The sequence below is a fragment of the Exophiala mesophila genome, assembly GCF_000836275.1.
Source record: "Exophiala mesophila strain CBS 40295 unplaced genomic scaffold supercont1.1, whole genome shotgun sequence".
Classification (NCBI taxonomy): Eukaryota; Fungi; Ascomycota; class Eurotiomycetes; order Chaetothyriales; family Herpotrichiellaceae; genus Exophiala; species Exophiala mesophila.
Genome location: NW_015622504.1, coordinates 2,427,813 through 2,440,806, shown reverse-complemented (window position 1 = coordinate 2,440,806; position 12,994 = coordinate 2,427,813). Strand labels below are relative to the sequence as shown.

Below are 12,994 nucleotides of genomic sequence, written 5' to 3'. Positions count from 1 at the left end.
CTTTCCTGCAGACTTTGAATCGCGAATTCGCCTTCACACAGGGCCCTCCCGGTTGTGGTAAAACATTCTTGGGTGTGGAGCTGACAAAGACCCTCCTGAATTCCCGCATCTCATCCAAGCCAATCTTGTTGGTATGTCTCACCAATCATGCTCTCGACAACTTTCTCGTCGAGTTACGTGACGCAGGCGTGAAGAGGCTGCTCCGTGTAGGCTCAGGAAGCAAGGAAAAGTGGACGCATGACATCAATCTAAACACTCTGAAGAGAAAAGATCGGCTGCAAAAGGACGAGAGTTCGGGTCTCGCAGCTGCCCAGGCCCGGAAGAAGCAGGTCTTTTCCGATCTAGACATGCTGTGCAAAGGTAACATTTTTCCATTCAGCGTACGAACGTAACTAACGTGACACAGGACTTTCTGCTCAAAAACATACCGGCATTGTCTCGTGGCTTTATGTCAGGGACAACCTCGAGAAATTTCATCCTAGCGTCTACGCCCAATTGAGTGTCGGCATCGACTCGTGGATCGTGCAAGCTTTCGTTTTCGAGTATTGGGCAAGAGGTGGAGACTTGGAGAATCTTCGCACCTTACACCAAGAGTTATCTCAGAGGCTGGCAGATGTCGGCCATCGTGGCAAAGATTCAATCTCTGATGTGGATGGCTTACTCACCGATATCTCTGAGAGGTCAAGAATTCACACAGCAGGACAGAGTAGTGTTTGGAATTTGCCGATGGCCTCTCGTCAGCGACTGCTGACACAGTGGGGTAAAAATGTCGACTATAGACAATTGGCCGCAAAGATCACTGCTCTATCTTTTGAACTGCGAGAGATTGTTGTGGAGATAAATACAATCGGTCATTGTAAAAGCCGCCGAATCATGCAGTCGCAAAACATAATTGGCATGACAACAACAGCGTGCGCGGCACGATGGGACTTACTTAAGTCGCTCGAGATTGAGATCTTGGTCTGTGAGGAAGCCGGGGAAGTCATGGAGGCTCACACTTTGTGTACTCTGCTCCCTTCTCTTCAACACGCCATCTTCATCGGAGATCCACTCCAGCTGAGGCCCGAAGTTAACGAGCAGATGCTCACTCTAGAGACGACCACTGGTTATCACTACCGCCTCGATGAGTCATTGTTGGAGAGGCTCATGCTGCCACGGGATCCACAATTGTCTGCAGTGCCGGCCAGCCACTTGACTATACAGCGTCGAATGCATCCCGACATCTCAAAGATTGCCCGAATCACGTATCCGTACCTCCAGGATCATGACATAACTGCTAATCGACCTATGATTCACGGGCTCGCTTCCCGAATGTTCTGGTGGGATCATCGTTTTCCAGAGCTCATATCGGACGACTTGAAGTCACATTCCAACGTGCACGAGGTAGAGATGGTGGCAGGGCTGGTCGAGTATCTTCTTCGCAGCGGAGCATATTCTCAAGGAGATATCGCAGTCTTGACCCCATATTCGGGCCAACTTGTCAAGCTACACCAACGCCTCGGTACCAGCTGTGATATATGGCTCAGCGACAAAGACCGAAACCTTCTTCTATCAGAGGAATTGCTGGCGCTCGGAATTGAAGGCCGTGTGACCAAAGACAAAGTGCCCATCTCGGATATGTTGAGGCTGACCAGTGTGGACAACTTCCAGGGTGAAGAAGCCAAAATTGTTATCCTTACAACTGTCCGGAGTGGGGGATCAGCCGGATTTCTCAAATCCCCCAATCGAATCAATGTGGCATGCAGCCGAGCTCGAGAAGGATTTTACATCATTGGAAACTCTTGTACCTTGAATCAAGTTCCAATGTGGAGAAGCGTCATCGATGTGTTCGAGGGACGGATCGGCCCTGCGATCATGACATGTTGCAATACACATCCTGAGCATCAAGCGCCTGTTCGCCAACCAGAGGACTTTGGGCGAATCCAGGAATGCAAGGCTGTCTGTGGCGAGTCTCTAAACTGTGGCCACAAGTGTGGAGAATACTGTCATCCACCAGGCCTTCACCAGCGCCTCGTTTGTCAAGAACCATGTCGAATGATTTTCCAATGTGGACACGGGTGCACCCAAAAGTGCTATCAGAATTGTGCTCCGTGCGGCTTCGCCATCGACAATGTCGTTCTTAAATGTGGCCACGTCGGGCACAAGCTCTGCTCTGGGGAAGAATCGCAGTGTAACCTTATCATCGATACGAGACAACTTGACTGTGGTCATGACCTGATTGTTCGCTGTGGTGACGAAAGTCAAGCAGAAGGAGTTTGTCCACAACCCTGTGGCATGACTCTGATGTGTGGTCATACCTGTCCTGGCAAATGTGTGGACTGCTTCAAGAAGGACCGACATATGCAATGTACCCAGAAGTGCAGCTTGCCAAAGTCATGCGGACATCTGTGCCTGACTCTTTGCCATCAGGGGAAGCCGTGTCCCGAAAATTGTCCAGAACCCTGCACAAGCAGGTGTGACCATGGCCCTTGCACAAGACGATGTTCTGATGACTGCGATCCCTGTGTGAAACCTCAATCTGCCGGATGTGAACACCAGGCTCCAACTTCCAGCTTTTGTTGTTTACCTGATCCTAACTCATCCTGTTCTCGACCTTGCAATACAAGTAAGTCTAGCCCTTCCTATGTGTCGATTCCCATGCTAATTGCAACATGTAGTTCTTGAATGTGGACATCAATGTCCATCGCTACACGGTGAATTCTGTCCACCCCGAAGTCTATGCCCGCAGTGTACAACCGGGGTGAAAGCCGCCACCCCGATGATTTACGTCTCTGAGTGCGGGCATCTTTTCAATGTTGATGAGCTTGACCAACTGAACTATGGTACAGTCCCGTCCAGTCGCAGTACTATGGGCCCTTTCCTCATGAATCGAACACTTGGTGCTCAGGACTTTGGCGAGCCGAGATGCAAATGCGGTGGTCTGGCTCTTTCAGTGCGCCGGTATTCTGTCATCACCAAATTAGCAAGATATCCCAAAACCTTTGATCTGCTAGTCGCTAGTCTTGGCAGAAAGCTGAGCCAAACCTCCAGCAAGATTGACACCATCGGTAAAGTGTTGGACTCGGGGTTCGATGACTTCCTTCGCAAGATACGACCAAATCCGCTGGCATCTGGCGCCAATATTCAACACGTACTCCGTCGGCACCAGGAAATTCTGGAAGTAAGAAGGACGATTCTCGGGTTTCAAAAAAACATTGTGGAACCATTCTGCCAGAGCATCGCAACATTACACGCAGAATTCCCAATGATTGTACCACTGGCCAAGCCCTTTTTCGGAGAGTATTTCACGCTACTTGAGCATAGGCTCAAAAGCCTACACCTCAGAGACAGTGTGAAGGTAGCGGAAAGTCTTACAGCGCTCAAGGATCCCTCACAATGTGTTCAGCGGCAAGGGCAGAAGATGATCGAATTCGTTCACCGAGAGGCAAAGACATGTATGGACAATTGCCAAGATATGCTGCTCCGAATGTCACCACAGGATGCTCCAGCAATTCACACCGAGATGAAATTGCAGCTGGCGCAATATCACCTTGTTGCAAAACATGCGCAGCTACACCTCTGGCGTAACAACACAGAGAAGACTCCACTGGCTTCTAATACGATCGACGCCATGATCAGAACAACTCTCGAAACAATTGGCAAGACTCCAGGCACGGATTATGTTGGATCCCAGGATCATGCTACTACCGCGAAAGCCTTTCTTGAATGGTGGAGATCGTACGATAATGGTGCTCTCATCCAAGTTCCTGCAGTGACAGAGTCCATTCGACAACATCTCGAGTCACTGTGGGGTCATGTGAAACCTGGGTGTATCCAACTTTGTAGAAACATGCATGTTTCCTCTCGACAAGTCTTTGCAGACGGCTGCCCTTCGTGCGCGAGAGTGGCTCCGTCACTACCGTCGTATGCAGTGGCTCGGAAGCATCTGCATGAAGGAGACTTTCTCAAAGCCATGCGAGGCATCAGCGGTGGTGTATATGCATCTCCAGTGACACCCACGTCGAGCAAAGATGATCAATCTAGTGATGCAAATGCCGGATCTGGCCCGCTTGCCTTTGACGATGGTGGAGCAGAGGTTGTCTCCGGTGCCATTTCAACTCTTGCTTTGAAAGAAAAGGTCAACTTGGACGAATGAGATGCATCTCAAGATTGATACATAACAGATCGAAGCCGCCTTGGAAAGGGAAATCAGTTGGAGTATGAAGTGGCGGCGAAAATTGAGGTTCCTTCGCTAGAGGCGTCGTATGTCCAAAGAACTTGTATCGAATAATTAGAGTGAGAAGGGACAGCAGGGAGAAGTTTTTGATTTGTAGAGGAAACGCTAGTATCCTCAAAGTGCCACCCAGGCAGCTAGCTTGACAATCAAATGAACACGCACTGTATTTTGCCCTACCTTGCTACAGTGGATATCCAGGGGAGAGTCCTGTTGATCGTTGTAAGCGGATATCTCGTGGAGAGGGTGGAAAGCGGAGAGTGGATATCAATAGTCAATCCTGCCCTTGCTTCTCTGCCAATGACACTGACAAGTGTATTGCAAGCACGCTTGAATAAGCACGAGCATCTGTAGATACTTTCTCTCTTTCCGGGAGTGGCCATTGAGCCGTAGAACTACCTCAGGGTACACGTGATCTCAAGCAAACCTGAAGAGAAAGCAACCTTGTAGGGTTATTCGCTTGCTTGAAGTCAAAGCCTCTCAGGGTCCTCCCCCCTCGCTACACCGGCCAAATAAGCTTCCGCCTCACTCGCCTATCGCAAAGTCAGCCCCACGTACTCGTGTTTAAGCGGACCAAAGGTTCCTCCGTTGGGGAGTTGCAGCCTGTGCCGTGGGCTTGGGTGCTGCACAGGTGCCTGGCGATACGAGCTTCGTTGTCGATCAATTTAGGTTTATAAAAGCGAGCAAGAGCTGAAGGATGTTGAGGCGTATCACAAGAAGACACCAAATAAGTTGGGTTTAGAACAATGTCTCTCAACAAAATCGTCACATGTCTCTGGTACGATGGCCAAGCTGAAGAAGCGGCCAATTACTACGTCTCCATCTTCAAGAACTCGCAAATCACCCACATTCAGCGTTACACCGAAGCTGGACAAGAGACACACAAACAGAGACCCGGCTCTGTGCTCGTGGTCGAGTTTTCTCTCTACGGCCACCCGTTCATCGGGCTCAACGGCGGCCCAGAGTTCAAATTCAACGAGGCTGTCTCATTCCAAGTCATGTGCGCGAATCAAGACGAAGTCGACTATTACTGGGACAAACTCGGCGACGGCGGCGACATGGCAAAGCAGCAATGTGGTTGGCTGGCGGATAAGTTTGGAGTCTCCTGGCAGGTGGTTCCGACTCGCATGACGGAACTGCTAGGCCAAACAGACCGTGTGAAGTCGGACCGCGCCATGGTGGCGATGATGGGGATGAAGAAGCTTGACATTGCGGCTCTGGAAAGGGCGTCAGAGGGCGAAGGGGAGGGAGAGGCTAAAGCATCGTGAAGCATAGTAGTGAGTTATATTAGCATATGTTGAGGAACTATAATGGAAGACTTGGAGTTCGAGTTCTCTTTTCTGTCCTTTGGACTACAACATGTCTCTAAAATGCCTTGTTGTTGCGAGCCTCCTTCCCTGCGGGTGTGGGCTCGGCGTGCCGCGCGAACAACCTTCTAAAGCCCTGATTGAGGACCATATCTGCAATACGTGCTGGACCTTTGGCGAGGCTGCTGATGCTGAATCTCCGGACGCGGAACACGTAGTAAAGTGATATGGCAGCGAATATCTGAAAACCCGTTGGTTAGTTTCATACATGACATCATCGTCAAAGGAAAGGACCAGTTCCACTTACGTTGAACCCGATGTAAGCAAACCCAATGCCAAAGTTTCTCCACCGTTGATCGGGGTAGATATTGCTGACGGCTAGGAATTGGTCGGCCGACGTCAGAGGACAGTATTGGCACGATGAAGTTGCGTCTGGGTTTAGTAGCTGGCCCGGTGCGCCTCCTTGAAAGTAAGGCGCCAGGTAGGTCTGGCAGTCCGAGCCAGACGGAGGATCAAAGATGGCTAGTTCATTCTCGGCACAGTGGACTAGTCGTCCTGCCAGGCCTGTCCCAGCCCAACCAGCCACTAGGTACGACATGGGCGATACACGATCTGTTTTGAGAATCAAGGTCAGCTAGATGACCAATACAGAATCACAAGGGTGTATACTCACACATGAAGATCCAGAACCCTGGCAAGGCGGTGGGAGATTGAAGCACGCCGTTGAAAGTCAACATCATGCTGAAGAGCAAAGTGGCGATATTGCCGGCAGTCTCAGCGTCAGGCATGGCGGCGATGATCATGTGTGCAAAGGTGCTAGTGAAGAGCATGAATTGCAGCACAAACAGCAACATCAAGCCTTGGGTCTCGGTGCTCTGGTTCTTGCCAAATACGGCCCAATACCACGACAACCACATGAGTACGGCCAGCACTAGTTGATACGGTAGCTCCACGGTGATGTTGGCGATCAGGAATGCAACCCATGAGTATGCCTTGGATGGTCGTTCTCGAACTTCGTACAGAGATCGTTGGATCACGAACCGTGGCATGATTTGTTGCACCAGTGTGGAGAAGATCCTGATCCCATCAATGTCAGTAAGGTCGGACAGAAGATTGGGGTCGTTGTGGAGTCTTACGTGAGAAGCATGAAAATCGCAAACAAAGTATTCTGTAAACCGGTGGAGCTTGAGTTTTGTAAGAAGAATGAAAACCCAACGAACAGAGCGGCCATGATGCCCAGCAAGAACCTGAAGAGAAAAAGGAATTAGTCACATGTTAAGGGGGTTTCCTATCGTAGATCGATCTTGTGAACTCACTTTCCGGAAATATAGTCGGGGGTTCTCCAGTATTGCTGGAACACTCTGATAGTGACGTATCGGATTTGCGTCGTCAGCGACACGGCAAATTGAGAAGCCGAGTCCTCGCTATTGGACGGCTCGTCCTTCTTAGCTGCATGGATGCGGTCGAGTTCGGCTTGAACCTCTTTGGCTTCAGGCGTCGTCTTCCAGACCTCACTCCAGTCGCGATCGGATTTCTTGCCACATATGTCAAGCATGTATTCTGCTGGATTGGCGTCGTCGTCACACCGGGGAGCACCGTTTCTTTCAAAGTAGTCGAGGAGAGTGCGTGAGTTCTGTCCAACCTCTCCAAAGTAGATGGTTTTACCGCCCTTCATGAGGAAGAGTAGACGGTCGAACTCTTGGAACAGAATGGCTGAAGGTTGGTGAATCGTGCATAGCACCGCTTGACCGGCGTTGGCAAGTTTTCGCAGGAACGCAACGATTGACCAGGAGCTCTGTGAATCTAATCCGGATGTCGGCTCGTCCAGGAAGATCAGGAGTGCTGGCTTCGCCGCCAATTCCACGCCGATTGTTAGTAGCTTGCGCTGTTCCACGTTGAGACCTTCGCCCGGATTGCCGACAATGGCTTCGCTAAAGTCCTCCATGTTGAGCATTTGGATCACTTCTTCAACGAAATCGTTCTTCTCTTGAATGGACACGGACTCTGGCTGGCGAAGATATGCGGAGAATCGGAGAGCTTCACGCACAGTCGTGGTTTCGAGATGCAGATCCTGCTGTTGCACGTAGCCGGTCTTGCGTTGGAATGATGCATCAAGGGCTTTGCCGTTGACAAGCTGTTACCATGTGTTAGTTGAGATCCCATGTCCGGTCCATCAAAGGGGGAAACTAGCGGAATCTGCATACCATGTCTCCCGTCAAAACTCCAATGCTGATCCGCTGTGCCAGTGCATCAAGAAGTGTTGTCTTTCCTGCGCCTGAAGTACCCATCAGAGCTGTCAATGTCCCTGGTTTGACCCAGCCAGAAATGCCGTCCAGTAGTCGGCGGGGTTCTCCCTTGATTTTGATGTCGAGTGTGACATTTCGCCAGGTGAAGATGTCTTTCTGTGCAGGGAGGGCCTTGACATTTTCAGCTTGCTGGTCATCGCTAGCATCGTTGGACGACGGAGCTTTCCCATCAACCTTTCCTTTCTCAACGTCCTTTGTCTCCGAGGCCACCAGTGTCTTGGGGACGTGTCCTCTTCGGAAGACCAGAAACTCAGCAGTCGAAGTCGAATCTGAGTTGATCTCGGAGAAGAAGAAATATAGGGCGTAGAAGAAGATCATAAAGGCAAAGAGAAAGCCCAAGTTCCGCCAAATATGGGTGTATGAGTATCCATAGGCTGTTTGGACCCAAGCATCTCCAGACACGTTGACCTCACCCGCGACCGCCCCTGGTACCGCGCACTGGAAGTTTTGTCCTTCTCCGTAAGGAGGAACCAGGCTGGTAGGAGCGCAGGGAAACTCGCGTCCGTGGACTTCGTTGACCAGTAGTGACTCGAATGCATAAGCGATTGGATTCACCCAGGAAGACCATTTGAACCAAGGATGCATATAGGACCGCTGCAGCGTGAAGCCCGTATATATGACGATCCAAAGGACCATGATTCCAGCGATGGCCAAGGCGGCGGAGATGGTCTTGGTTGCAGCTGCGGTGGTGCGGAAGATGGCCGACATGGTCAACATGGCCATGAAGTTGAACAGGAAGAAGATGAAGAATTGGGACGGTTCCCTGCGTAGTCCTGCGAGAAAGTAGAGGATGATGTTGAATATTGTCGTCACGCAGAACTTGATGGGTAAATCTGCCACAATTCCGGCCACAGCCTCGGTGAATGGATGATAGAATGCGAATGACTTGTGCTTAGCCACGATCGGTCGCTGGGCATACAAAGTATTGATCTCCACAATCGACTGCAACGCGCTGAGTAAGACTGCAAAGAAAAGAACGGAGCCCTTGGCGAAGAAACTCCCTGTTGACAGTGGTGTCCCGTAGAAGACCGAACCGATGATGAGAGCTTGCGCTATCTGGCTGAAAATGACCGCTCTGTCAAGTTTTGGTCAGTTTTTTGACTTATTAAATGATGGCAGGAAGGGGAAAGGTTTGAAATACATGGTAGAGGCTTTGTCGTTCCACAACCGTTGGTAGGCTCGCGTGGTGCAGAGCCGTACTTGCATCAGAATACTAATGACATATGGAGATTTCGGCCGCATGTGTTTAGCCTGGATCTGTTTGTGATGGGCTCTGAAGTTCTCCAGTGCCTCGCTGCCATCGGTTTGCGCTTCTTGAGAGTGCTCAGCCTCTTCTATGGCCGATTTGTGCTGATTACTTTGCAACCAGTATCGTTCAAAGTCTTCGGCTGTTCTAGGCACTCGGTCTTCAAACCCTTCGCGAGGCTGTCTTTCCCTAGGGTTTGTCACAGAGCTGTTTCATCGCGTCAGTGAAATGTTGGTATGGGGGGGGCGGGGGGGGGGGGGGGGGGAAATTGGCTGCCAATCAATGGCCGGCACTCACGTCAAGAAGTCACCAGTGGTTTGCCTAGGTGGGCAATACCATCCCATGTCTTCGAAGTATTGCCGAGCTTCGTCTGTCGGGCCAAAGTAGATCTGTCGACCTTCGTAAAGAACAATGGCTTTGTCACAAAGGTCATAGATTGCTTGTGATGCTTGATAGATGGCAATAAGAGACGTTATCGATCCAATATCGGCTGAGAGGCGCAGAGATCGAACAAACTCGAGAGCCGTTTGAGAGTCCAGACCTCTGGTCGAGTTGTCCCACGCAGCAATGGGCGGACCTGATCTTGTAAGCATGTCATATGCGTCAGCGATCCTTTGAAAATACCTGCAAGTGCCATTTCGGCAATACTGACACGTTTTCGTTCGCCACCACTGACACCACGGACGAAATCATCTCCTACCTTGGTGTTGCGAGTGTGGGCTGATACCAATCAGTCTTGCTGCGGATGTGACTCAAGAAGGGCTGAGTAAAAACTCACATAGTCCAAAGATGTTCATCATCACGGAAGCCATGTACTTGGCCCAGTCTGCTCGAGGTATATCAAGCGCCCGTGATGATGGAGTGCGACATGCAGCAGCGAAATTCAACGTTTCTCCCACTGTCAAATGAGGAAAGTGTTTTTCATTCTCCTGGTTGTAGATGGCCTCGCCTTTGAATTCCTTGAGGAAAATGTCTTGAGGAATCCCACTGTAGCTGATGCTCGAGTCTTTGGAGACATCGAGGCCCTGAAGTTCTCCACAAATGCATTTTAGAAAGGTAGAGCATCCGCTGCCTGGTCGTCCGAGGACGATCAACAGCTCCCCACTGTTGACGTGGCCGTTGAAGTTGCGCAAGATCTTCTTTTCCGGGGGATGCCCAAAGTTTTCTCTCAGACGAAATGGTAGCATGAAGAGCGAGCCGACGTTCTTTTGAAGTTGGATCGCAGCGCCTTTGCCTGAAACATTCAGGTTTCTAAAAGTGAAGCCCGTGCCTGTTCTTCGACTGCCGTTCTCCGCGAGAAGCTGCATAAACTTTCTCAGCCAAAGGTAGAAATTGAAAGAAGCACTGTTTGGATCGAACTCAGGAGAGTCCATTGTCATGCCAGCGACGGTGTCGACACGCTGAAGTCCCGATGCCGTGCTCGCCCTCGACACCCCAGTGCCAGACAAGACCGAGGCGAGCCTGGCCATTTCCACTCGGGTGGCAGCTTGATCGTCATGTTCGAACTGGTAATCGATGCTATCTCGGGTTTTCCGGGTGCGAATGGGTTCAAATCTCGGTCCGTCCGAACTACTCGATGTCCTCCGCGTCACCTGGCGGTCGATGCGATTACTCTCGCCCCTGTTGGGTGTAGGGCGTTTCTCGTCGTCTGAGGCCATGCTGGGCTGAGTTAGTTGTCGACAAACCACCGGCGTCCGCAAAGCCGTGTTGACGATGAAGTCACAACTCTAAATTGGAAGGGCCTGCGGGAGTTATAAAGCTCGAGCCTGGGACAGTCCCTCCACAACTTTCTTATGTCAAGTATCGTATTCATTGGGTCGAAGCAGAGGGGTGGGACGCCATCGTATGACAAAGGATCCACGGGTAAGGGAACACGGGCCTGTATGCAGGACGCATAAAGCCCTTCATTAGTCCATTAGGCGAAAGGATGGACGAGACCACCACAAGTTTAAACTTAATAATCAGTTGGCCGCCTAACTATTGTTGTGATTCCGAAGGGATTAAGATTGGAATGACAAAAACTCAAACTTTGCATTGGGACTATTTACAGTTAACCTGCTGGTCCGAGCACGTCTGGCTTTCGGATTGGAAAGTGAAAACGAATAGTGTGACCTGGGCACATCACTCAGCTGGGCGATTGTGTACTAACGCCTTGGTGAAAAGAACAGCCTTGGACATGAAGCCAAGAGCACGGCGGACTTTGATGTGATTCTGAAAGATCTCCGTACAAAATGCAGACGAGGGATGATCATTATTTAGTCTGTATGGGGGATGCCAGACCTAGCGAACGACGGCCATAGCCTAAATGGGCAGTTGGCATCCACTCCCTTGGGCTGGGCATGCTTACATGAAAGCCTCAGGATCTTAGCTTAAGCGATAACGAGGACCTGAATCGTATTCGAGGTTAAAAACATGTGCCTACCGAGTACACTGTCTGACGAGCACCCTGCAAACCTTCTGGTGTGAACCATGAGTCCCTTAGCCAGCCAGGAAGAACTCTATCGTCGACGGAGCACGGATTTATCAGGAACCCCGCCGCGGCCCGGACACAATATTCCCGTGCCAGATGATCGACGCTTGGCTCTTAAGACAGCTACCTAAATAATCTGTTTTCTACGCAGTGTCGAGATCCCAAAGGCTGTAACCCTTTGCAGATGCCCGGCGTAGGCCAAGCCTCCGCCCTCTCTGAGTACTGTCCGGTGGAATCTCCGGTCATGATGATTAAGAAAGACTAAGAATTCCTTCGACGATGCTAGTGCCGCGGTAAATAAGAGACGTGCCTAAGATTCTTGGCTTCGAATCCTCACTTATCCTCTCGTGAGAGTGCTTGTACTCTTACAACAACGTTCCTCCTTGGCGGGATGATACATTTATCCGCATCTCCCAATGAACGTCGCAATGCTGTGGCTGAGTAAAACTTCCGCCTTCTGTGAGGAGGACTCAACACGACGACTCAATATCAGAATACGCAATACGACGCCGGATGATACGGAAGGAATCCAGCGGCTCCAAGATCCGTTTTGTTGATCCACAATTGGGGCTTTTTTGATCCTTTATTTATGCATACGCGTGGGCGCCTGCCTTATGATTATCATTTGCTTGGCTAGTTGGTTCCTAGTACACCCACCATCTACACCGAGTGACTATTATCATGAAACATATCAAGGACGTCATCTAGGAAGGAACCGTCTTCCGAAGCACTGAGACATACGGAGTAGACTCATCGCACAGGCTTTGCCTAGTGGGTTCCAAATCGGGGACCGCCCCAAGGCCGAAACTGCTCCTGCAACAGCTTGAACCTACTCGAGGATCCCGTCAACCGGCTATGGGACCCGGAGATCTCGAAGGGAAGTTTTTCATGGGACGATCCAACTGGCACGGTGGTGTATAATGGTAAAGCGATTCACTTGATCGAAACAGTTCTACGAATGTGTCGAATGCTATCACGTTTTCGGCTTGGGAGACAAATTGTGGACGAACTCCCACTTTATGTGTATATGTAGTCTTAATGACGTATACAAGTGAGGAGCTGGCAAGGTTTGTGGTTGAGTTACCAGGACTGCACAAAAAGCACAAAAAGCACAAAAGGCTGCGTATAGGGTTTTGACCTTTACCTGCTGGGTGTCTCCAACGTCAACAACCTCGGTAGACAACCACACAATGTGGCAGCCTTGTTAGTCACATGACCAAGGCTACCACCACCTCGCATTTGTGGGGAAGGAGCGACCCATAATGCTGGTGGTGGTGGGGAAGGCACCAAAGTGCGCATCGACCCATATTCCAACCTCTTCTCCTCAACCTCATCAGCCCATCTCCATTTCCTTCCCCAACTCCTTCTCCAGGACTATCATATGATACCAGTCGTTGTGGCAAGCAAGGGGTGACAGCATGACACCTAGGACACCGAAAAGAAAACATTCTT

At 50.5% G+C, this 12,994-nt stretch overlaps 2 protein-coding genes across 2 annotated transcripts; one reads left to right on the top strand and one right to left on the bottom strand.

The window, feature by feature from the left end:
* Positions 1-4,913: 4,913 nt before the first annotated feature.
* Positions 4,914-10,832, bottom strand: PV10_00779 (uncharacterized protein). Its single transcript, XM_016364894.1, has 10 exons — positions 9,851-10,832; positions 9,697-9,792; positions 9,370-9,649; positions 8,968-9,279; positions 7,725-8,901; positions 6,837-7,654; positions 6,657-6,767; positions 6,194-6,597; positions 5,828-6,132; positions 4,914-5,761 (listed from the first exon to the last, which is right to left on the bottom strand). Exons 1-10 carry the CDS (start codon positions 10,728-10,730, stop codon positions 5,579-5,581), a joined length of 4,566 nt encoding a protein of 1,521 aa, XP_016228543.1. The 5' UTR covers positions 10,731-10,832; the 3' UTR covers positions 4,914-5,578.
* PV10_00780 (uncharacterized protein) lies at positions 4,940-5,543 on the top strand. Its single transcript, XM_016364895.1, has one exon. It carries the CDS (start codon positions 4,960-4,962, stop codon positions 5,479-5,481), a length of 522 nt encoding a protein of 173 aa, XP_016228544.1. The 5' UTR covers positions 4,940-4,959; the 3' UTR covers positions 5,482-5,543.
* Positions 10,833-12,994: the final 2,162 nt, after the last annotated feature.